Raw genomic sequence first — 25,380 nt, 5'->3', positions numbered from 1 at the left:
AGGAGGGCAACTCCACTATATGCCCTTTCAAAACTTTCCAGTTTTTGGGCTGGGGATGTGGCTCAAGCGGTAGCGTGCTCGCCTGGCATGCGTGCGGCCTGGGTTTGATCCTCAGCACCACATACAAACAAAGATGTTGTGCCTGCCGAAAACTAAAAAATAAATATTAAAAAAAAAATTCTCTCTCACTCTCTCTCTCTGTCTCTCACTCTCTCTTTTAAAAAAAAAAAAAACTTTCCAGTTTTGAATTGAATAAATAAAATCATAAAAGAAAACAGCCCTAAAACAGGCTTGGTGGCCGTAATCCTAGCAGCACAGGGGGCTGAGACAGGAGGATCACGAGTTCAAAGCCAGACTCAGCAATGGCAAGCTGCTAAGAACTCAGTGAGATCCTATCTCTAAATAAAATACAAAATAGGGCTGGGGATGTAGTTCAGTGGTTGCATGCCCCCAAGTTCAATCCCTGGTACCAAAAAAAAAAAAAAAAAAGTAGCTCTTAGTAATGTTTTGGCTAATTGATAAGTTTTATGACTATATTTTTCCCCTGCTTATGTGTCTATGCTGAATAATTATTTTATTGGAGATTGTGATCCTAAGAATGCCTTAAACAATTTTTAAAGGTTACCTTATTTATTTTTTTTACTTCATTTATTTATTTATTATGTGGTGCTGAAAATCAAACCCTCACACAGGCTAGGCAAGTGCTATACCACTGAGCCACAACCCCAGCCCCTTTAAACAATTTTTGAATCCTTTAATTCTGTTATAAATAGTAATGAGAATTGCCCAAAACAAAACTGAGATAATTCAGAGACACTTAAAATTCACCAGTATTGCTAATAGCCATAAAAAAAATTAATACTGGGCTGGGGATGTGGCTCAAGCGGTAGCGCGCTCGCCTGGCATGCGTGCGGCCCGGGTTAGATCCTCAGCACCACATACAGACAAAGATGTTGTGTCCTCCAAATACTAAAAAATAAATATTAAAATTCTCAAAAAAAATTAATACTTAATATTAATTTTTTTCATTTAGCACCTTCTGTACTTTTTTTTTTTTTTGGTACCAGGGATTGAACCCAGGGGCGCTTAACCACCAAGCCACATCCCCAACCCTTTTTTTTTATTTTTTTATTTTTTATTTTTATTTTTTTTTATTGTTGGTTGTTCAAAACATTACATAGTTCTTGACATATCATATTTCACACTTTGATTCAAGTGGGTTATGAACTCCCATTTTTACCCCGTATACAGATTGCAGAATCACATCAGTTACACGTCCATTGATTTACATATTGCCATACTAGTGTCTGTTGTATTCTGCTGCCTTTCCTATCCTCTACTATCCCCCCTCCCCTCCCTTCCCCTCCCCTCTTCTCTCTCTACCCCCTCTACTGTAATTCATTTCTCCCCCTTGTATTATTTTTCCCTTTCCCCTCACTTCCTCTTGTATGTAATTTTGTATAACCCTGAGGGTCTCCTTCCATTTCCATGCAATTTCCCTTCTCTCTCGCTTTCCCTCCCACCTCTCATCCCTGTTTAATGTTAATCTTCTTCTCATGCTCTTCGTCCCTACTCTGATCTTAGTTACTCTCCTTATATCAAAGAAGACATTTGGCATTTGTTTTTTAGGGATTGGCTGGCTTCACTTAGCATAATCTGCTCTAATGCCATCCATTTCCCTCCCAACCCTTTTTAAATATTTTATTTAGAGACAGGGTCTCACTGAGTTGCTTAGGGCCTCACTAAATTGCTAAAGCTGGCTTTTGAATTCAAGATCCTCCTGCCTCAGCCTCCAGAGCTACTGGGATTACAGGTGTGCCCCACCATGCCCAGTTTTACTGTATTTTTTAATCTATTTAAATTAACTAATTTAAATAGATTAAATAGATTGAAGTAAGAAGTGCACACAACTGAGCAAATATCCTTAGTCTTGAAAAATCACTTTTCTGAGTAGTAGTTACTACATAAATTACCTAAGGATCTAGAACTGTTTTATGGAAAACTTCCTCGAAGTTCAGAGAGCTATAAACACCACACTTTTGCAAAATGACAGGTCAAAACAGATGACTAGGGGCTGAGGGTGTACTTCAGAGGTAGAACTCAGCATTCCTAAGGACCTGGGTCCAATTCCCAGCACCAATACCCCCCCACTTTTTTTTTTTTTTTGCTATCGGGATTGAACTCAGGGGCACTCAACCACTGAGCTACATCCCCAGCCCTATTTTTGTATTTTATTTAGAGACAGGGTCTCACTGCATTGCTAGTGCCTCACTTTTACTGAGGCTGGCTTTGAATTCACTATCCTCCTGTCTCAGCCTCCCAAACCGCTGGGATTACAGGCCACATTACAACTTTGCCCAGATAAAATATTTCAAATTAGATTACTGATTAGAACATTAAAACTTATGGCCTAGGGATTATTTTAATTAGATAACCATGGTTAAAAATTCTACCTAGGGGTTGGGGATGTGGCTCAAGTGGTAGCACGCTCACCTGGCATGCGTGCGGCCCGGATTCGATCCTCAGCACCACATACAAACAAAGATGTTGTGTCCGCCGAAAACTAAAAAATAAATATTAAAAAAAAATTCTCTCTCTCCCTTAAAAAAAAAAAAAAAAAAGAGAAGAATGCCTGAAGAAAGGGTGGTCACTACTAAAAAAAAAAAAAAAAAAAAAAAAAAAAAATTCTACCTAGTCTCTTAAATAATAATTTTATTTATTCACTATATTGTAATGTAGAATTCTAACATCATTTATATTCTTTTTTTCCTTCCTAAATTTTTTTAGATGTTGATGGACCTTTATTTTATTCATTTATTTATATGCAGTGCTTCACAAATCAAACCCAGTGCCTCACACATACTAAGCAAGTGCTCTACCACTGAGCTACCCCAGCCCCATCTATATTCTTTAGGTTAAAATAACAAGATTTTTGTTTGATTGTATGGAACAGGGCTTTAAATCCAGGGGTGTTCTACCACTAAGCTATACCTCTAGTCTTTTTATTTTTTATTTTGAGGCACATGCTCACTAAATAGTCCAGGTTGGCCTTGGACTTAAGATGCTCCTGCCACAGACTCCAGAGAAGTTGGTAAAGAAACAAGTATTAAAATATTATCAATCAACCCTTGAATGTGTTTTCTTTTTGCCTTTTCAACAAAGGCTTTTTTGGGCTGGGTATATAGCTTAGTTGGTGAAGTACTTGCCTCACATGCACAAGGCCCTGGGTTCAATCCCCAGCAAAAAAAAAAAAAAAAAAAAAGTAATCTCAACAAAGGCTTTCAAATTAGATTTAGCCTACAAAGAGTTTTTAAAAATATTTTTTAGGGGCTGGGGTTGTAGCTTATTGTGGATCATTTGCCCAGCACGTGTGGGGCACTGGGTTTAATCCTTAGCTCCACATAAAAATAAACAAAATAAATGTGTTGTGTCCATCTACTACTAAAAAATATATATTTTAGGAATACTTATAGAAATCCACATTTTCTTGGCATATTTTAATGATTCAGACTTGCTATAATTGGTTTTAATGGCCATCAGAAAAGCTAGATTACAAGAGGCATTATTTGGCCGAGCAGAGTGGCACACACCTGTAATCCCAGAGGCTTGGGCCTGAGACAGGAGAATCACAAGTTCAAAGCCAGCCTCAGCAACTGTGAGGCACTAAGCAACTCAGTGTCTCTAAATAAAATACAAAATAGGGCTGGGATGTGGCTTAGTGGTTGAGTACCCCTGAGTTCAATCCTAGGTACCAAAAAAAAAAAAAAAAAAAAAAGAAAAAGAAAAATGGCATTATTTGGCAAAAGAATGACAGCATGAATAGTTGAATAGTCATTGTAAGTGGATCAATGTGATACAGTTTCTTTTTAAAGGTGTTTATGATATTATTTCAGTCCTATAAAATTTGGTTTTGCAATTGTTAAACTAAAGAGGAACTAAGAAAGCACAGCACAATGGAATAATTCACAAATACATTTGAACTCATAGGAAATTTCATCTTCTCCATGAGAGTCTAACATTATGTTAAAACATGTAACTCCCACCTACAACTCAGCTTTGGTGGTTCACACTTTCTTATACCCACTTTTTACTCCAAAGAAATTAAGAGTTTCTCAAATGTAACTTTCACACTGGTTGTTCTTGCACAGCTCTCGGTCTAGAATACCCAAGAATTGGTTCTCTCCCCTTTTAACTCAATGGCCCTTCATCCTAGCCCAGTTAGGTGTTTCTTCTTTATACTTCCTTCTGAATATCTGCACCACAGAATCTTTCATTAGAAATTTTACACATTAGCTTTCTCATTTCTCATTTCTCCCAAAACCAGAAATGAAAAACCAGTCCGAAATTATGTTAATTAAAATGGTTTTTAGGGCTGGGGATGTGGCTCAAGCGGTAGCGCGCTCGCCTGGCATGCGTGCGGCCCGGGTTCGATCCTCAGCACCACATACCAACAAAGATGTTGTGTCCGCCGAGAACTAAAAAATAAATATTAAAATTCTCTCTCTCTCTCTGTCTTTAAAAAAAATAAAGCCGTTTCACTCTTTAAAAAAATGTTTTTTAATTAATTAATTTTTAATATTTTTTAGTTGTTGATAGACCTTCATTTTTTTTAAGACCTTCATTTTATATATGCGAGGCAAATGCGCTACTGCTGAGCCACAGCCTCAGCCCTAATTTTTAAATTTTTGGATTTTCCAGCACATAGTCTAGCACACTATAGTCCAACAAATAGATACTCATTGAGTTAATGGAAGCCAATTATTTCAGAATGTACAATCACCCAGTAAAATTCAAGTTTTATCTTTTACAAATAGAGAAACTAAGGCAGTAAGGAGTTTGCCCAATAGCACCATTAACAAAGACTAATAGTGAAAAAAATGTGAAATCCTTCAATTGGACTAACTTCCCAGCTGTATTCTATAGAGTAGAACAAATGAGAGCATCTAAATCATAAAAAATAAAGTCTTCAAACACAAACATCAAGTTTCCTATTTTGTACCTCAGATAATTTAGCTTTTTTTAATTTAAGGATTCAAAACCATTAAGACCAATCCTCCTTCATATACCATGAAATTCTGGCAAAGCCAAAGACTGACTTAAAGAATCCACTATTGGGCTGGGATTGTGGCTCAGCAGTAGAGCACTCGCCTATCAGGTGCGAGGCCCTGGGTTCGATCCTCAGCACCACATAAAGATAAATAAATAAAATAAAGGTATTGTATCCAACTACAACTAAAAAATAAAAGAAAGAAAGAAAGAAAGAAAGAAAGAAAGAAAGAAAGAAAGAAAGAAAGAAAGAAAGAAAGAAAGAGAGAGAGAAAAGAATAGAATCCAGGGGCTGGGGTTATAGCTCAGCAGTAGAGTGTTTGCCTCCCACTTACGAGATACTGGGTTCGATCCTCAGCACCTCATAAAAAATAAATAAACTAAATAAATAAAGATATTGTGTCCATCTTTAAAAAAAATCTTAAAAAAATAATCCACTATTAAAGGAGATACACAGGAAAGTTTTATTTTACCTATGAAAACCCTCATGTGTAGTTGCCCAGGTCAGAGTTGGATAATTCTCTAATATAGAAACTAGATGTGTCCTTTTCAAATTAGAAACAAAAAAAGAACATGATGCCACCAAGTTTTAACCACCTGAGATGACTTCATCTTAAAAAATATTTATTTATTTATGGTACTAATGATTGAACCCAGGGGTGCTCTACCACCCAGCCCTTTTTACTTTTTATTTTGAGAGTCTTGCTTAGCTACCCAGGCTGGCCTTGAACTTGTGATCCTCCAGCCTCAAACTCCCAAATCATTGGGATTACAGGCATGGGCCACCACACCTGGCACAAATTTGTTCTTGAGTATCTTATACTTGACTCAACCCTATGGGGCCTTCCAACTCACCAGTTCATGCTCCATCTTCATGCCTAGGCAGCCATTTTGTGGTGGAGGCAAAATCAGTTCAAAGGTTAAAGTAAGCAGGGGCTAGTTCTCTATGCAAAGAGCCACCAATCTATCACCAGATATTTTTTCACTGCCCAATCAGTTTCTATTAATATAAGTGTAGAGAAGGAGAAACTCATTACTAATTATAATTAAAGTTAATTTAAAGAAACAGTGATAGGAAAAAAGGAAGCAAATAACTTCTGGTAATATTTAGAAATTCCCTAAGGTATGCTATTTTTCTCTGGAACAGATCAAAAACCTTCAGAGAAATAATATTCCTATGAAACAAAGATTATATATATATATATATATATATATATATATATGGAAAAACTAATGCTAAATTGAATCTACATTTAGTATTAAGACACAGAAGTTTGCCTCTCACGCAAAGCCAAGCATAAGGCAGCAAGCTGGAGTCCTAAATTAGAGGGAGTTCTACTGATAGGAGAACAGATAGGGCATATAGGGAATGGTTACAAAAGGGAAAAAATAAACAGGGGAAAAAAAAAGAGGTCACTCCATCTGGTTTCAAACCAAATAAACCCCCTCCAACCCTATACAAGGAAAAGGAGAACTGCCTTTCCACACAACATGCTCCACAAAAGAGCATGGTTTTGATATTTAGTTTCCCACGGTTACATCTTTTTTTTTTTTTTTTTTTGGAACTAGAGATTGAATTCAGGGGCACTGACCACTGAGCTACATCCCCAGACCTATTTAGAGACAGGGTCTTAGCGCCTCACCACACTGAGGAGGCTGGCTTTGAACTCTCGATCCTCTGCCTCAGCTTTCGGAGCTGCTGGTATTAGGCATGTGCCACCGCGCTTGGCTCCATGGTTGCGTCTTGGTGGTCATTTCAATTCAAAAATGAAAAAAAAAAATAGTATTTTATGGTATAGACAGAGGTACCTCAAGAAATGGCCTTCAGTACTATATCATACAGAAAATTCCTATTTTAAGGACAGGGTTATTTCTGCTAGGGTAATTCAATTCAAATTGTTAATTTGGGGGAAGGGCTGCATGAAGGAGAAAGAGTCTTGTAGTCAGAGGCTTTGTTCTAATTTCTGGCTCTGTGGTTCTTATGCCCTGGGTTACCTTATGCAAGAAGTCATAATTTCTAAATCTTAGTTTCCTCATCTTCAAAATCAGACTAAAAACTGCTTAGCAGGTTTCTGTTAAGGAGAGATAAATTAAGTGGTTGGCACTCCATAATAGCTCTTTACCGAAATCCTACAAAATATAGATGTTTTTAGGCGCTGTTGAGATACAAGATGAAAGTTGCAGATAACAAAATTCCTGAGCGTTCTTGGTTTTCAAAATTCTTTTTGTTCCTCACCTCTTCTCAAAGAGGAAAACAAGGACAAGTGATTAAAACAGCCAAAATTCTAGATGCGCATAAGAGTTTATAAAACATTTTCATGTGCGCTTCCTTATTTCAATGTCTGAACTTTACAGATAAGAAAACAAAATAAATGAGAAGCTAAAATAAATGAGAGGTAAAACTATAACCCAAGCATCCTAACAACCACCAAGGAGGCTTTTTCTCCGCCCCACTGTCTCCCTAGTTAGTGTTGGGGGCGCGCCTGTGTGTTTTGCTGGGAACTGAACCCAGGACCTCACACATGCTAGGCAAGCGCTCTGAGCTACATCCCCGGCCCAGCGGCTGTTTCCAGATGAGGTATTTTGTGGCCACCGACTCCACTCACCACCACCGCGCGACAGTGACTACGACTCTTTTGGCCTGCAGGCCGCACTGTGAAACGCATTACTGAGGGTCGGTTCTGACCTCTGAACGTCGAAGGTCATTAAGTCATTCCTAAATAGGGCTCACTCTCATCCTTCTCTCTCGAGGCACCGCTCTCGTCTCTACCAGAGAATTCCATAGTTCCTAACCCCGCCGCGATCAGGTGGCGTCCCAGGGTTTTGCAGACGTTCTGCCTAGCTTTCCCACCCACAACACCTGCACTCAATGCTCGCTGCAGTAGCCAGTGAGCAGAAGAATCAGCAGGCTCTCGCGGACAGCCCACCGCCTTGCTTTCATTGGGTAACCTCATCCTCTCCCCGCCCACCAGCCCCACCATCTTTTTTTTTTCTTTCTTCTTCTTCTCCCTTAAGTATTGACTTGAGCACTGTCTATCTCGATTCCCGGGCACCGCCCTCTCTTCGCCACCCCCTAGACCCCAGGCCCCACTTCTTCCCAGTCACTGGCATTCCTAGCCCATCCATCCCCTGTCTAGGAAGAACGAGTGAATCTGGCGCCGACCCGAGCCTAGAAGGGACTGGCCCCTCCTCCAGCTCCAGCCCCACCCACGTGGCCCCTCTTCACCTCCCAGGCGCAGCACTCCCTCACTCAGCTCCCCCCACACCTTGTCTAGCTCGGAACGTCTCCACCCCCTCCCTACCAGCCAACGCTCAGACGTCCTGGGCTCTCGGGCAGAGCCGGCAGCGCGCCGGGGGCATGCGCTCCATGAGAGCTCTGCAGAATGCACTGAGCCGAGCTGGCAGTCGCTGCCAGCGGGGAGGCTGGGGTCACCTGAGCCGGAGCCCCTTCCTTGGCTGGGGCGTCCGACACCACCTCAGTGAGGCAGCGGCACAGGGCAGGGAGACGCCGCACAGCCACCAGCCACAGCACCAGGATCAGTAAGGCTCGCGGGACAGGGGCAGGGGACAGGCTTGCTCCCACTCCCACTGTCGTTCTCGCTAGCGCCCGAATCCCGGTCCCCAGGGAGCGCATCACATCTCCCCTCTTCTCGCTCACTAGCCTGCGATGCCTTTTCCTTTAGATTTGGGGATTTGGGTCCGCCGAGCTCGGGCGGTAAAGTGCCTTCCGCCCGGGAGGGCGTTTGGGCAGGTCGGTCTTCGAGATGGTGCCCGTCCAAGGTGCGTACTTAAATGGGAATGCAGAATGGGCGCAGAGTGTTGCTTGGTGCACGTGTCACAGTGTGGGGCCGTGTGCAGGCCCGCCCATCCTCCCCTTCTTTTCCTCTCGGGTTCTCCTAGGTATTTTAGGGGATGTGTGGGTATAAACAGCCTCCTGTTTTAGGTCCAAGTGTACTTGGGTCTACGTGGAGTGTCTTATTTCTGCGCGTACTCGCAGGCAAAGTGTGATGGGCGCTTATTATTGGTGCGCAAATACATGCGTATGTATTGGGTGTGTGCATAGCAGGGTCCCCTATCTGTAGAATAAAGATATCTTTCCAAACTATTGAATGAGGAGAATATTTATAATGGTGGGGGGAATCATGAGATGCAGAAATCAGAGCTAGTCAGAGCTGTTATTTATGCTGCTCAGGCTCCCTAATTTGAAGGATTCTTCTCCTTTGGGTACTTCTGCTTCCCACTCCCAGGTGGAACTTCTCTTCCCAGAAATACTTCGTTGCTGAACCTTTTCCTTTTTTTCCTCTCTCTGAGACACAAATAATGCTGAATAAGAAATTTTTGCAAAAAAAGAAATTTTTGCCCTCTTCAGAGGGTGAGCTAGACCCAGTCCAAGTAACCCCTACCCTATTATAGCTGTAACAGGAAATGGGCTCTCTGTTTTATCATTGACATCTAACTGATGATACTCAGAAACATATGTATACCGTAGTTAAAATAGCCATAAAAACAGCACTACCTCACCACCACTGAAGTTCCAGTCCTGAGAGGTAATAAATCAATAAGTATTTGAAGGGTACTGGGAGACCAATAACTATTGTTTACTATTTTTTTAATGTATATCCTTTGTGTATTTTAGCATATTTTACCTTTAAAACAAATTTTGTACAATATCAATGTATCTCGGAGTAGTTGAACAGTGTTTTAAAAAAACAAAAAAAGCTGAGTATATACTAAGCCATAAGACTTAGTCTCTGCCGTTATCATCTGACTATTGAAGAAAAAAGACCTGAATTACAATAACCCATCTAGCAAAATTTTCCAATTCAAATTAGAAGGGCTTCAATTTACAAATCTTTTGAAAGGGCAATATTAATGCAATTCACATCAGAACATCCAGTTAATACAATTAACAAACAAACCACAATTTTGCTATATGGTAGAACTTTCTACTGGTCTTTCAATTCCTTCAGTCTTCTGATTGCAGACTTGACTGTGACGGCAGAAGTGGTGTTGTAGATCCAGGCACCACCAGCCACTGTTTTCATGCAGGAACCACAGTGCCAGATCCCCACAGACCGTCTCTTCATCTTGGTTTTGCCACAGAAGGAACATGTGTACTTGGCGTGCTGGCTGATTTCGATTTTCTTCACCATTTTCCGGAGGGAGGCACCGTAGCGGGTCCCATATTTACCGACGATTCCGACTTTCTTAGTGCGTTTAGCCATGTCGCCGCGACTTAGGCCCGACCGAAGAGCTGTTTACTATTTTTTTTTAAATTTTTTTTTGGGGGGGAAGGGTACTGGGGATTGAACTCCGAGGCACTCGACCACTGAGCCACATCCCCATCCCTATTATTCATTTTATTTAGAGACGGGTCTCACTGAGTCGCTTAGTGTCTCACCATTGCTGAGGCTGGCTTCAAACTTGCAATTCTCCCGTGTCAGTCTCCCCAGCCGCTGGGATTACAGACGTGTGCCACCAAGCCTGGCAATTGTTTACTATTAATAATCATTATTATGCACTACTTTTCTCAAAGAGACATGGAACATTTAAAGGATAAGACCACTCCTTCTTGTTCAATCTCCACCCTCCCCTCCTCCCAAATAACTATGGGAGAAGAGTGGTAGGATAGAGCAAAGCCTATTATCCTTCCCCTTTAGAGTGGGAGCTAGAAGCATCCCTGGTTCCCCTACACACACACCAGCATCTAGTGAGTAGGGTAATAGAGTGTTTTTAGGGGACTAGTTTCTCCTGCCTGTGGCTGCTCCATCTCCAGGAAACCTCTTGGTAATGGCCTTGGACTGCTGCTCCCTGGGCAGAAGGGTTGGCAGCACTGAAGGGTGATGGCCGCTGAGAGTGTGACACCATGAAGGGTAGGATTTTGACTTGGGGGTGAAGGAAGTCTTGTTATTCGGGTTATTGTTTATTTTTAAAAACATGTAGCTTTATTGTATTTCTGATTTTTAAAAGAAAAACAAGAAGCCAAGTGTGTGATGTGCTTCTGTAATCCCAGCTACTTACTTAGTAGGCTGAGGTAGAAAGAATGAAAATGCAAGGCTAGCCTGGGCAACATAGTAAGACCCCATCTCAAAAAGAAAAGAAAGAGGGGCTGGGGATGTGGCTCAAGCGGTAGCCTGCTCGCCTGGCATGCGTGCGGCCCGGGTTCGATCCTCAGCACCACATACCAACAAAAAAATAAATAAATAAATTAATTCTCTCTCTCTCTCTCTCTCTCTCTCTCTCTCTCTCTCCCTCTCTCCCTCACTCCCTCACTCCCTCTCCTCTCTCTTAAAAAAAAAAAAGAAAAAAAAAGAAAGATAAAAACAGTATCAAGAAAAAAAGGCTCACATGCACAAGGCCCTGAGTTCAATCCCCATCACCACCAAAAAGGAAAGAAAAGCAAGCTGAGAAGTGGATTTGGGCTGGGATTGTGGCTCAGCAGTAGAGTGCTCGCCTAGCACATGTGAGGCCCTAGGTTCAATCCTCAGCACCACATAAAAATAAATAAAGATATTGTGTCCAACCACAACTAAAAATAAATATTAAAAAAAAAGAAAGAAAGAAAGGGATGGCTGGGGATATAGCTCAGTTGGTAGCATGACTAGGCCCTGGGTTCAATCCCCAGCACCACCAAAAAAAATTGTGATATTTCCATATATATCTAATATATAACAAAAATGAGATCATATTCATATCCTTTGGTAACCTACTTTTCTATTTTTGAACCGCTTTCAATATGTGTATATGACATCAATTTTAATAGCTGCCATTTTACCATTTTAAAAGATTCCATGATATGAGTTGCCACAACTTTTTTTTTTTTGTATTGCTAGGAATCAAATCCAAGGCCTTAAACATTCTAGGCATGCACTGTATCACTGAACCACATTCCCAGCACCATTACCATAACTTACTTAATCAATCTTCAGTTTGGTTACTATAGACTCTTTTGTGTACTTTCAACAATAATTTCACTATATTTTTCTTTTCTTCTTCTGACAGGGGTTGAACCCAGGGGCATTCTACCACTGAGCCACATCCCCAGCCCTTTTTTTAAGATATTTTGAGACAGAGTCTTGCTAAGTCGCTGAGGTTTACTTTGAACTCATGATCCTCTTGCCTCAGCCTCCTAAGTCACTGGGATTATAGGTGTGTGCACCATGCCTGGTTCACAATTATTTCTTTTTTAAATATTTTATTAATTGTTGATGGACCTTTATTTTACTTATTTATATGCGATGCTGAGAATCGAACCCAGGGCCTCACACATGTGAGGCAAGAGCTTTATCACTGAGCCACAACTCCAGCACCTCACAATTATTTCTTTTTTTTTAAATATTTTTTTAGTGTTGATGGACCTTTATTTTATTCATTTATTTATATGTGGTGCTGAGAATTGAACCCAGTGCCTCACACATGTGAGGCAAGCACTCTACCACTGAGCCACAACCCCAGCCCCTCACAATTATTTATTTTTTTTTAATATTTATTTTTTAGGTGTAGATGGACACAACACAATGCCTTTATTTTTATGTGGTGCTGAGAATCGAACCCGGGTCCCCCCCATGCTAGGCGAGCGCTCTACCGTTGAGCCACAATCCCAGCCCACAATTATTTCTTAAGAGTAAATTCCTAGGAAATTTTGTTCCCGAAACATCTGATGACATTAATATCTTCTATAGTCTTTTAGAGATATTTTAATGCATATAATACATGTTAATATTATCTTTTTAATAAATGATATTATACTGTACACATTATTCTATACCTTTTTTCCCTTCAACATTACATTGGTGATCAGTCTATATCTAAATCAAAAGGCATGCAATTTTTTAGCATCATATGGTGGTACATACCTGTAATCCCAGTGGTTCAGGAGGCTGAGACAGGAGGATCTCAAGTTCAAAGCCAGCTTCAGCAAAAGTGAGGCACTAAGCAACTCAGTGAGACCCTGTCTCTAAATAAATCAAAACAGGCCTGAGGATGTGGCTTAGTGGCTGATTGCCCCCGAATTCAATCCCCAGTACTGCCCCCCCCAAAAAATATGCAATTTTTTAAAGAATTTTGAGACATTCAGAAATGATGTGGCATTATTTCCTATCTATCAGCATTCAGGCACAGAGACCTGCTTTCAAGGTGTTCCTACAAAGGCTGGGAATGTAGCTCAGTGTTAGAGCACTTTTCTAGCATGCCTGAGGCCTTGGGTTCAATCTCCCATACTGCAAAACATAAAACAAAATAACCAAACATCCCTACAAACTTTCCTCTTTTAGTTATCACTCATATGGCTTCCCCACCCCTTTCCTACAGATACTAGCATTGTGACGGTTTCCTCCAAAATTGGATCCCTTCCCCTTCTGGTGTTCCTCCTGGTCCCAAACGCACACATGCCTACTCTATGCCAAGCTTCTTGAGAATCTTTAGTTTTTTAGTGTCTTGTTTCATGGACAATATAGTTATATGGTTCAAAATTCAAAAGTATAGAAGATACTATAGTGAAAAGCATCCCTCCCACCCTTTTTGCGTAGCCCCAACTACTTCTCCTAGAGATGAGTTTTACCTGTTTCTTATATGTCCTGCCAGAAATATTTTGTACTGGAATAAGGAAACACATATTTTTAAACATCAATACTTTCATTCAGCATACACTGTTCTGAAACATGCTTCTTTAGTTAATATTGCATCTTAGAGATCAGTACTCAAAGCAGTCCCTAATTTCATTTTATTTACAGGCCATAACATTTCATTATATGAATAAACTCATAATTTACCTATTTCCCTACTAATGAACAGTTGTTTTAAATCCTTTTAATTATGCAATGAATATGTAACTTTATAGATAAGTGAATATATTCCTGGAAACCAAGTTATTGGGTCAAAGGGCTTTGAAGGGTCTAAATCTCAACTGTCGTATTTGATCTGATATCATTCCTCTAAATCTGTTAATAGAGGAACTCTTGAAGATCAAGAAGTCTTTGGTGCCTAAAGAATTTTTGGTGCCATAACCATTGAGAGAGAGATTTGCGGGTACAGGGACCTTCCTAATTATGTAACATGGTAATTCTTATCAAAGACCCACTTTGCTCAAAGATAGGAAGACAAAAACCTAGTTGAACAAGGGAAGAGTCCTCCGACAGTAAAATGGTTTACGTGCCACCCCAGCAACAACATAAGTAAAATCTGGAGGATTGGGGAGATATTACAGAGTTGGTGGCATTTGAACTGGACCTTGAAGGATGGACAGGACTATGCTAATTGAAGGAGAAGAAGGTCATTCCATGCAGAAATCACAGCATACGTAAAGTCCAGGAAACCTCACAGTCCCTGGCCCATTTGGGGAACCATCTATTAACCTCTCATAATGAATGTGGGAGAATGGTGGGGAATAGCAAAAGAAAGGTGGCAGGTTTTTTGGTGCTGGGGATTGAACCTAGGGGTACTTTACCACTGAGCTACATCCCCAGTGTCTCACTAATTTTGTTTTTTAAAGAGAGAGTGAGAGAAAATTTTTTTAATATTTATTTTTTTAGTTTTTGGTGGACACATCATCTTTATTTTTTTATTTTTTTAAATGTCTATTTATTTTTTAGTTATTGGCAGACACAACATCTTTGTTTGTATGTGGTGCTGGAGGATGGAACCCGGGCCGCACGCATGCCAGGCGAGCGCGCTACCGCTTGAGCCACATCCCCAGCCCCTCATCTTTATTTTTATTTTTATGTGGTGCTGAGGATCGAACCCAGCGCCCTGCGCATGCCAGGCGAGTGTGCTACTGCCTGAGCCACATCCCCAGCCCCATGTCTCACTAATTTGCTTAGGCTGGCTTCCAACTTGCAGTCCTTCTGCCTCAGCCTCCTGAGTGGCTGGGATTACAGGCATACACTACCTGCACCCAGCAAGTTGGCAGGTTCTAAGGAGCCTTGAATGCCAAACCAAGAAATAACTTCTTCTGTAAGCACTAGGGAGCCGTCACAAAGTTTTTGAGTTATTCTGAGTTTAAGAAAATAGGTAGCACATTGCAGAAGATAGCTGGGGAGTCAAGAGTGTATAGTGGCAATTAGGCAACAGACAACAAGGAGCTATTGAGTTCTGATTTACTGAGCATCTACTTTGTGTTAAGACATTTTTTTCATGGAATATGATCTTAATTTAGGCTCATATTACCCATGTGAAGTAGATATTACCACTCTTATTTTATAGACTAGGAAGCAGGTTCAACAATATTACGTGATCTGCCCAACATCACACAGCTATTAAGGAGCAACCTTCGATCCTTTCTACTATACCATATTGCTTGGGGGGAAAGAAGAGGGCAGATTTGAGAGGTATTATGGAGGTAGATTCATCCAGTTTTAGTGGCCAACCAACATGGACTTAAGGTATGGGAACTACCAAAATTGTTCTGCATTTCCAGCTTAGCACCCAGGTGGTAGTAATTTGACCCAGATGGGAAACACAAGAAGAGAAGAGGCGGGAAGGTAAGATGACTTAGGTTTGGACATGCTGAGTTTTCAGTGCCTATGGTCTAGAAGTGTCAAGTAGGCAGGTAGAAATAAAGATTTTAGTTATGAGTAAAAGCTAGAAAGTGAGAGGTACAGCTTCTCAGGATAGATCAGATGGTTTAGGGAAGAGACACCGAATGAGGACACTCACCTAATGATCAGCCCATGTTCAAGGAGGAGGAGCAAGGAGTGATTCTCAGGCTCCTGCCCTCCTCCCCTGTCTCTACCCCCAAACAGTGATGCATCAGAGTGTGGCATGCTGTCCCGCCTGGGTGATCTGCTCTTCTACACTATTGCCGAGGGACAGGAACGAATCCCCATCCACAAGTTCACTAGTGTAAGTTGCCCCCTACCTGTTCTGAACCCTAATCCTTAGATCTATGGAAAGTGGGAAAAGGAGGGTAGGACAGATACAGGACACCTAATGGGTTACTGCATGAGGATAGAGAATGCAGGTGGGTAATAACAGATGCCTAAACTAAGGAGACAATCCCATCTCTGCCCCAGGGCCAGATTAAACACAACTATCTGAAAAGGGGCAGGAATCCCTTGTTAACCTTCAAAGCTGCTTCATTCCCTTTTAATTTCCAAATCCACTTGTCCTACCTTTTGTAGTAATTGGGATTGAGGTAACTGAGTATCTATTGGGAAAGACTATTAGGATTAAAATACTATTCTTTGAGCTAAATTTACCAGGCCTCTTCTTTCCCTAAAGGCACTGAAGGCCACCGGACTGCAGACATCAGATCCCCGGCTCCGGGACTGCATGAGTCAGATGCACCACATGGTCCAAGAGTCTAGCAGTGGTGGCCTCTTGGACCGAAATCTCTTCCAAAAGTGAGGGCCCCAGAAATGAGGGCATTATTTTCAAAACTGTTCTGTGGACACAGATATCAGAGCATATAGAAATCTTGGGGATTGTATAATTCAACACTTCATTTTGTTTTATTATTCATCACACAAGTAATATATGAATACTCATTATGAATTCTGAACAATATAGAAATATATGTTCTCATTTCCCTTTTCTCCCAGTCCTAGCCCCTTTTCCTGGAAGTAAACATTGTTAACAGATTAGTGGATATCTTTTAGATAATATCCTATGTAGTCACATATATATATGAATATACATAAATATAGGACTTAGGATTTCTAAAATATAAAAATGACATACTATACTTATTCTAGTAATTATTTTCTTCTTATATCCCAAGACATTATGTCTTGAGGTATCTTTCCATGTTATTACTATTGTTCATTTTAGAGGTGAAGAAACTCAAAACCAAAATGATAAAGTGACTTGCCAAAGCTGTTGGTCTCAAACCACATGACCACTCACAACCTTCTTTATTTCCAACTTCCATGGCTCCAGAGTGAGTCCCTGCTGTATGTCTGCAGCCCCCTAATGCAATCGTGTCTGGGATCCAGGTGTGTGAGCAGCAACATTGTGCTCCTGACCCAGGCATTCCGAAAGAAGTTTGTCATTCCCGATTTTGAGGAGTTCACGGGCCATGTGGATCGCATCTTTGAGGATGCCAAAGAGCTCACAGGAGGCAAAGTGAGGGCCGGGGGGAATAAGGGAGGGGCAAGGGCTCTGGGCCAGATATATCTTAATTCTTAGAGACTTCCTGGGGCTGGGAATCCAATGGATGCGAAATGAGAAGCAGAACCTCTAAAAATGTGGAAATAGCTCCATGTGTTTCTAAACAGGTTCCTAGAGCAAGTGAGGGAATCCTAGTTTTCTTAGGAGATTGTGGCATAGTCAAGTGAATTGTCAGAGACTTATAGTAATTGAATCTAAAAATCAAAACAAGAAGCTGACCCCAGAATTCTCCTTTTTAACCTTCCATGGGCTTTATTGCCATCACTACAGGACAGAGGCTACAGATAGATAAGATCCCCTAGGACTTAAGGCTTGGAGTTTCTGGGAACAACAAATAGAAGGGAATTCATTTGCCATGCTGGAGTCAGAATTTAGTTTTTTATCAAAAAAACTCTCCTGATCCTGAACTCCATACTCTTCTCCACATCCGTCTTTCTCCCTTTTCTCTACCCACTCCTGCCCAGGTGGCGGCCTACATTCCTCACCTGGCCAAGTCAAACCCAGACCTGTGGGGTGTCTCCCTATGTACTGTGGATGGACAACGGTGAGATGCTGGGTGAGAGGAAGGGGAGGAAGGGCACAGGTAGAGAACAAAGGCCAACCCCTTTCATTGCACCTGTCTGCCTCCAGGCACTCTGTGGGCCACACAAAGATCCCCTTCTGCCTGCAGTCCTGCGTGAAGCCCCTCACCTATGCCATCTCCATAAGCACCCTAGGCACTGACTACGTGCATAAGTTTGTGGGCAAGGAGCCCAGCGGCCTGCGCTACAACAAACTCTCCCTCAATGAGGAAGGTGAGCACCCCCAGAGCTCAGACCAAACTCATGCTCCCTCCCCCAAGCCTTTTTCATTTGTTTCTTTGCCTTTCCTCCCATCCAACTACTAACCAGGCCTAACCCTGCTTAGCTTGTGAGATCAGAGACGATCAAGCGTGATCAGAGTGGTACGGCTGTAAACACTGCTTTTCCTGATTAGCCCTTATATTCCTTTTACCCCAGCAAAGAAATCTTTCTTATTTAACCTACAGAGAGGGCAGGTTGTAAAGGAGTCTTTGTTCAGTGACTGATAAGACCCTGCACAATTTGTATTTCCCCAGGAATTCCTCATAATCCCATGGTCAATGCTGGTGCCATTGTTGTCAGCTCCCTGATCAAGGTCAGTGACACACTAACTTTCTGAAAGGTACTCTTCTCTAAGCCCCCTTATTCCTATATCCCTCCTATCTGTTAAGCTCTCCAGGGAGACCAGTGGGATACTGATTCCTTTGAGGGTTCCCAGAAGGCTTTGTATGAGCGTAACAGGGATCTGTGTGTTATGCTGAGGATGCCAGTAAGAGAGGCTGCATCACCTCCTCCACCTTCACCCTATATCATTCCCTGCCCCCACCTATGAGTAGAATCTAGAGCTTCCAGGCCCTTGGAGGAGTGAGCAGATCCTGACCTCTGCCTAGGATCAAGGGCCAAATGCCAGAGACAGGGGGAGGACAGCATTATTAGGCACCGATTGGCCACTTCTGGGTAAGGGAAACATACAAAGAAGGGTGAATGGCCAGGCCAGGGCAGTTATTCACGTCACCTAGAACTGTGAGTTGGCCTTGAGCAAGGGTGTCAGGCAAGCCCATCAGCTGTAGGTCTCCCAGGGCTTAAGCAAGAACTTGGGAGTAGCGTGGGCAGAAACATTCTGAAGCCAATCACAGTCCCTCCTGGGGAAGGTGGTGTTAATAACCCTTCCCCCAGCAATTCAGGTGTCAGAGTCCCTGTGGTGTTGACTCTAGCTGATGTGTGCATGAAGCAGTGAGTCTGAGGGAAACCAGGCCAAGTCTCTATCCCTATTATGTGATGGTTCTATCTACAGCCCTGTCTCTGGGACCTGCTTCATCCCATTCCCATCTAAGTTGGCCATATTGATCTTGACTCAACTAAAATCTTTAGCTTCAGGGTTAGGGATGTAGCTCCATGGCAGAGCACTTGCAAAGACCCTGAGTTTGATCCTAGCACCACCAAAAGGGGAAAAAAAAATCTTTAGCTTCATTGTCAGCTGTCAATATGGTTGGATATTATAATATATGCAACAGATATACTCATCCGATTTCTGTCACTCCGTTCAGTCTTGGGATTGGCATGGGAGTCAGAATGAGCTAAATTAAGGTTCTAGCATGGTATATTAAGGGATGGGAATCAGGGCTGGGTGCAGTGGCACACTCCTGAAACCCCAGCAGCTCAGGAGGCTGAGGCAGAAGAATTACAAGTTCAAAGCTAGCCTCAGCAATTCAACAAGGCCCTAAGCAAGTTAGTGAGAGACCCTGTCTCTAAATAAAATACAAAAAGGGATGGGGATATGGCTCAGTAGCTAAGTGCCCCCTGGGTTCAATCCCTGGTATTAAAAAAAAAAAAAATGAGAATGAGAGGAATAGAACTTGGAGACAGGACTGGAGGCAAGAAAATAAAAGTGGGATTCAGAGATAAGGGTTCAGAGAGAGAATGAAAGTGGGGGGACTCAGGCTTACTGAGCATGTGAAGTTATCTGTACCTTTGTGCCTTAATAAAAATCTAAATTGTTTGTTTTTTAAGATCAATATGTAGGGGTTGGGGATATAGCTCAGCTGATAGAGTGCCTTGCATGCACAAGGCCCTGGGTTCAATCCCCAGCACCACACACACACACACACACACACACACACACAAAATCAGTACACACACCCCAAAAAAGGTCTCAGTTGTTTAAAAAGGAAAGAAGTTTGCCAGGGCATGGCGGCATGTGCCCACAGACTCAGTTATTCGGGAAACTAAGGTAGGAGGATCATTTGATCCTATAAGTTTGAGACCAGCATGGGTAACACAGTGAAATCCTGTCTTTGAGACACAAAGAAAAAGGTCATTGTAAAATATATCCCCAGTAGCAAGACTAGTCTAACATTTTTTAACTCTACTAAGTGCTTGACCTTTTCCTTTGTCATTGTCCTTGGCTTGAGACACTGACATCTCTCTCTTTCTCTGTAGATGGACTGTAACAAAGCAGAGAAGTTTGATTTTGTAAGTTCCCTTGCTACTCAGCTCCTAGCTGCCTTTCACCATGTCATGCTGACCCCTCCAGCTGCCCCAAGTACTTGGCTCTAGACCCAGTATCAGGTGCACCCATACTAGAAGGCTTATTTCCAGAGGAGTGGGCATCTGCTGCTTCAGGGAGGAAATCCTCTTGAAGTCCCTGTCCTCTCAGGCAAAGCTGGGATAAGGGCTGAGTGGTTCAGAAGAACTGTTCAGCCTGGGATGTGTTTAGTAGGAGTTCTCGGTCAGGTGAGCCTCCCTTGCCCCTCTTCTCTTCCAGGTGTTGCAATATCTGAACAAAATGGCTGGAAATGAATTCATGGGTTTCAGCAATGCCACGTAAGGCCTTGTTCAGAACTATCTGAACACATTGGGTGGTGTGTGTACACATGGGATTGGGGGAGGGATGAGAGGATCTTAGGAAGGAATTCCATAGGAACTTTGGCCTCCTAGCTTCCTCTGAGCCCCTTCATTGACATTTGTTTACTTTGTGAAATAATTTGTTCAATTTCTAGTTAATATGTAAGGAGAGGTAGCATGATGGTTTGTGTCTAAGGCCTTGCCAAGACCTCAAAGCCAGAGTCTCACCAGTGTTCTTAAGACTAGATGAATAGACAGCTTTAGGGGTTGTTTTTTGTTTTTTACAACAAAGCTATGCTGAGTATTTGCTTAGGTTCAGAAATGTCCTCTAATATTACTGTGAAAAGTTATAAAGGCACTGATAAAGTTCTGTGTCTCTCAGGGAAGGCAATTTTTCCCCTTCTCCCCATACTTACCTCTCAAATATTAAGCACTAAATTGGGTGTTTGCTTCAGATTCCAGTCAGAGAAGGAAACAGGGGATCGGAATTATGCCATCGGCTATTATCTCAAGGAAAAGAAGGTAACTGGGAAGGCCAGTAGAGTTTCTGGGAATTCTGCTGCTGGTGGAAGGATAGTAGGGGTTGGGAAATTTGGCTGAGACCCTGGAGTGAGAAAGGGGCTGTCAATGGCCTGAAGAGAATGTTTTCCCTCTTCTTCCTTGCAGTGCTTTCCTAAGGGGGTGGACATGATGGCTGCCCTTGATCTCTACTTTCAGGTAAGCAAACCCTGAGGGCCAAGGAAACAGACAGACTGCCTTCCTTCTCTTACTCACATGGTTCTGTCAGGAATATTAAGCAATTTGTTAAAGATCTAGATGCTAAGAACACTGCTCTATTCCCAAAAGCACCATGTTCACATCCACATTACATCTTCACTTCTCCCTTGTCTCCACAGCTGTGCTCCGTGGAGGTCACCTGTGAATCAGGCAGTGTCATGGCAGCCACCCTTGCCAACGGTGGGATCTGTCCCATCACAGGCGAGAGCGTTCTGAGTGCTGAAGCAGTGCGCAACACCCTCAGCCTCATGCATTCCTGTGGCATGTATGACTTCTCGGGCCAGTTTGCCTTCCATGTGAGTGTTTTGGGCCCTGCCATCTATCAGTGGTGAGCCCTGTGCCAAAACAAGACACTGGTCTCTGAAAATAGAGAGATGGAAGTTTGTTCCTGCTTCTTATTCACAAATCTCCAGCTAGGCTGTTAGGCTGAGAATCCTCACAGGAGGTTGTCAGACACAGTTCCTCAAATACAAACACATGAAGGTGCACCTTCTGAATCACTCTTGTGCAACCCTTCCTGTGGCTGTGTCTTCTGGGTCTCACCTTTTTTTTTTCCTTCAGTGCTAGAGACTGAACCCAAGACCTCCCCCATGCAAGCAAGCTCTACCAGTGAACTACATCCCCAGCCAGGAGGCTTTTCTAACTTCCCTATCTCAGATGGGTCCACCTACAACGCTGGTCACAGCACCTTCCTTTTCTTCTCAGTTTGTAGTAATTATTTATTGTTGCCTGTTTATTGCCTGCCTTCTACCACCAGAATGTGACTTTACCCTAGTTCTAGCTAGCAGAGTGCTAATATTTCAATTAACATTTCCTACCTTTATCAATGACTTAATTAAATAAATATTAAGTACATAGTAATTAATATTTTTGAATTAAACAATAAGTTTATTTAATGGTAGCCACTGTAAGTAAATAAAGCAATTTTGAGCTCCTACCAAGCGCAAGGAATAAGTAAGAAAAGTCTGAAAGGTTGAGGTGGTTGTGGCTTTGCCCATGCAGTCACTTAGAATAGCCTACCTTGTTTGTTTTCCTAGATTTGGGGGACCCCAAGCTCATCCTCAGCTTCAAATTTGTTCCCCAGGTGGGCCTGCCAGCCAAATCAGCTGTGTCAGGAGCCATCCTCCTGGTGGTACCCAATGTCATGGGAATGATGTGTCTGTCACCTCCACTGGACAAGCTGGGGAACAGTCATAGAGGCATCAACTTTTGCCAGGTGAGTTATTCTGCACGTAGTACTTAATTTTTTTTTTTTTTCAAGAGAGGGGGAGAGAGAGACAGAGAGAATTTTTTAACTTTTTTTTTTTTTTTTAGAGAGAGAGAGAGAGAGAATTTTATTTATTTTTTATTTTTTTCGGTGGACACAACATCTTTGTATGTGGTGCTGAGGATCGAACCCGGGCCGCACGCATGCCAGGCGAGCGCGCTACTGCTTGAGCCACATCCCCAGCCCACTTAATATTTTTGAATTAAGCAATAAGTTTATTTAGTGGTAGCTACTTTAAGTAAATAAAGCAATTTTGAGCTCCTACCAAGTGCAAGGAATAAGTAAACAATATCTTTGGCTTGCAATTCTAGAAGTTGGTGTCTCTCTTTAACTTCCACAACTATGACAACCTGAGGCACTGTGCTCGGAAATTAGACCCACGACGTGAAGGGGGAGAAGTTCGGGTAAGGAAAACCCCAGGTTCCTTATAAGATTATTTCAAAACAGAATATGATGTAATGCTTCATTGCCTAAGCATCCATGGAGGTCATCACAAGGCAGAACTAGGCAAGGGCAGAGTCAAAGCCACAATTAATCTCAGATGGCTATGATTTGCCTTCCAGAACAAGACTGTGGTAAACCTGTTGTTTGCTGCCTATAGTGGAGATGTCTCAGCTCTTCGAAGGTAATTTTACCATAACCAGATATTCACAGTAAAAATACTGCTGGTCAGAGATCTTATTAGGGGGCCACATAGCAAAACAGTTAAGTGCTTCAGCTTGAGGCCTAGACTGAATGGATGTAGATTTAAGTGTTTTGTTTTTTGTTTTTTTTAAACAAAGTATCTACCACATAAGAACTTAATAAATGACAGTGTTATTAACTTGAGTGTTAAGGGCATAGTTAACTTGCCTCAGTGGATTACCAACATCAACAAACATGTTCTACAAGTAGGCAATAATGCTTTTGGAAGCATCACAATCTCATTTCTCTGAAGTGGGAATTACAGTCTCATCTAGAACAAATTACATAGCCTTCAGATTGTAGCATTAACTGTTTCACTTTTTCTGGAGTCCATCCAGTCTGACTCCACATTAGAAAGGACATTAGTGATTACAGACTGATCTGGGTAATCCTAGCCACTTTCTACTACCTCAGGTTTGCCTTGTCAGCCATGGATATGGAACAGAAAGATTATGACTCCCGCACAGCTCTACATGTTGCTGCAGCTGAAGGTATCTGAAGGATTTAAGTGGGTGGCAGAGCATAAGCCCCTTTCTTTTCTACTAAGATACCCTGTTTTATGTGTCTTCAAGGTTCCAGGGCCAACAACTAGTTCTGACAATTCAGCTGGCAGCCAAACTATTATTGGGTGTTTACAGGGAGCAAAATGGAAAGAGGCCTTTTCTCCTCTCAAAACAGTCTCTGGCTGTCAAGGGTCTGTACAAAAGGGTTTAGGATCTGTATCCTATCATTTTCCTTCTGCCCCTATTCCTAGGACACACAGAAGTTGTTAAATTTCTGATCGAGGCTTGCAAAGTGAACCCTTTTGTTAAGGATAGGTAAGAAAAATTAGGCTAAAAAGGGGGAGGGCTGGGGCTGGGTTGGGGCTCTGTGATAGAGCACTTGCCTAGCATGTGTGAGGCACTGGGTTTGATTCTCAGTACCACATATAAATAAATGAATAAAATAAAGGTCCATCACCAACTAAATACATATTAAAAAAAAAAAGTGTGCCGGGGGCATGGAAGGGAGGGTGGCACAGCTTCTCCAACACTGCCCACTACCCACCATGCACAGATATACAACTACATCACTCTTAATGTCTCCTTTGCCTGATCTTGCTCATTGTTCCTCAGGTGGGGCAACATTCCCCTGGATGATGCTGTGCAATTCAACCACCTGGAGGTGGTCAAACTGCTTCAAGATTACCAGGACTCCTACACACTCTCTGAGACTCAGGCTGAGGCAGCAGCTGAGGCCCTGTCCAAAGAGAACTTAGAGAGCATGGTTTGAGAATAACAGATCATGGACAGTCCCTGCTCAAGAAAAAAGCATGTGCTGGCCACACACTTAATCCATAACTACCAAAAAAGTATTATGGAGAGTTTCTTCAGTGGGGACCAAGAAAGCCATTTGTGACATAGGCCAGTGCTTTCTATGAGAGTTAAAATACCCCTTTCCCCAAGGGATAGCTTGTAGAGCTATCCATGGACAGGTTGCATTATGGTCTAATGGCTTGGTCCACTCAAAACCGTCACAGGTCTTCAGCCAAGTCCTCTCTTGAAGAAACCACACTTCGACGGAAGGACTCTAGCTACCATGCACATGTATAAATCAGAGTGAGAGAAAGAGGGAGCCTATGTACCCAGCTTTAGTAGTCTGGAGAGATCAGTCCCCCTTGGCCAGAACCTGCTGCTGCTACTGCTAACAGCAATTTTATAGACAGAGGAAGTATTTTGTGCTCAAATAAACTTTAATTACACAAATTACTTTTGTTAAACTCAGTCATTCTCTTTTTCCCTCAGGGTATTTCAGCTTTATCACCATCATAGAAGGTAGAATAAGATAGAACACAGGGTCAGACAGAGCCCAAACAACACACATTTCATGTACATATTCACTTACTTCACCCTCAACCCCAAGTACGGTTTTAGGATCAGTGTATTATGTTGCTAAGGGGAATGAGTGTTTGAGTCTCAATAGACCCCAAAATGGACTATGCAAAACCTTAGGCCACCTTCCTTCCTCTGGAGTTTTAACTGTGTCAGAAATGAAGATGGAACTTCTTAAGAATAATATTTCTGACACTAATCCCCTAGATTTCTCCCTAGTTCTTTT

The 25,380-nt window shown here is 42.1% G+C and overlaps 2 protein-coding genes across 4 annotated transcripts; one reads left to right on the top strand and one right to left on the bottom strand.

The window, feature by feature from the left end:
- Positions 1-8,300: 8,300 nt before the first annotated feature.
- Positions 8,301-24,850, top strand: GLS2 (glutaminase 2). Of its 3 annotated transcripts, XM_081310283.1 has the most exons (20): positions 8,301-8,586; positions 8,730-8,826; positions 14,637-14,806; positions 15,786-15,885; positions 16,264-16,385; positions 16,977-17,106; positions 17,616-17,695; positions 17,782-17,945; positions 18,248-18,306; positions 20,151-20,183; positions 20,476-20,534; positions 21,011-21,077; positions 21,222-21,272; positions 21,452-21,628; positions 22,417-22,548; positions 22,911-23,003; positions 23,163-23,224; positions 23,698-23,774; positions 24,038-24,101; positions 24,399-24,850. In XM_081310283.1, the coding sequence occupies exons 1-20, from the start codon at positions 8,405-8,407 to the stop codon at positions 24,553-24,555; spliced, it is 2,076 nt and encodes a 691-aa protein (XP_081166409.1). In that variant the 5' UTR covers positions 8,301-8,404; the 3' UTR covers positions 24,556-24,850. The 3 variants fall into 3 exon arrangements, with proteins under 3 accessions (XP_081166409.1, XP_081166410.1, XP_081166411.1); XM_081310284.1 differs by lacking the exons at positions 8,730-8,826; positions 14,637-14,806 and having other exon boundaries at positions 8,305-8,586; XM_081310285.1 differs by lacking the exon at positions 14,637-14,806 and having other exon boundaries at positions 8,566-8,826.
- On the bottom strand, positions 9,658-10,306 carry LOC308657947 (large ribosomal subunit protein eL43-like). Its single transcript, XM_081310293.1, has one exon. The coding sequence runs from the start codon at positions 10,269-10,271 to the stop codon at positions 9,993-9,995; it is 279 nt and encodes a 92-aa protein (XP_081166419.1). The 5' UTR covers positions 10,272-10,306; the 3' UTR covers positions 9,658-9,992.
- Positions 24,851-25,380: the final 530 nt, after the last annotated feature.

Source organism: Spermophilus citellus (genome assembly GCF_964194105.1).
Source record: "Spermophilus citellus genome assembly, chromosome: 10".
NCBI classification, from domain to species: domain Eukaryota; kingdom Metazoa; phylum Chordata; class Mammalia; order Rodentia; family Sciuridae; genus Spermophilus; species Spermophilus citellus.
This window is presented reverse-complemented; position numbering and strand designations above follow the sequence as displayed.

Bases quoted from the DNA above. Each gene is read 5' to 3' on its own strand.
- GLS2 (XM_081310283.1), top strand. From the start codon at position 8,405: ATGCGCTCCATGAGAGCTCTGCAGAATGCACTGAGCCGAGCTGGCAGT. The intron at 14,807-15,785 runs GCGAGTGTGCTA...ACCCCCAAACAG, and splicing joins CAGCGCCCTGCGCATGCCAG to TGATGCATCAGAGTGTGGCA. The intron at 23,225-23,697 runs GTAATTTTACCA...CTACTACCTCAG, and splicing joins GATGTCTCAGCTCTTCGAAG to GTTTGCCTTGTCAGCCATGG.
- LOC308657947 (XM_081310293.1), bottom strand. From the start codon at position 10,271: ATGGCTAAACGCACTAAGAAAGTCGGAATCGTCGGTAAATATGGGACC.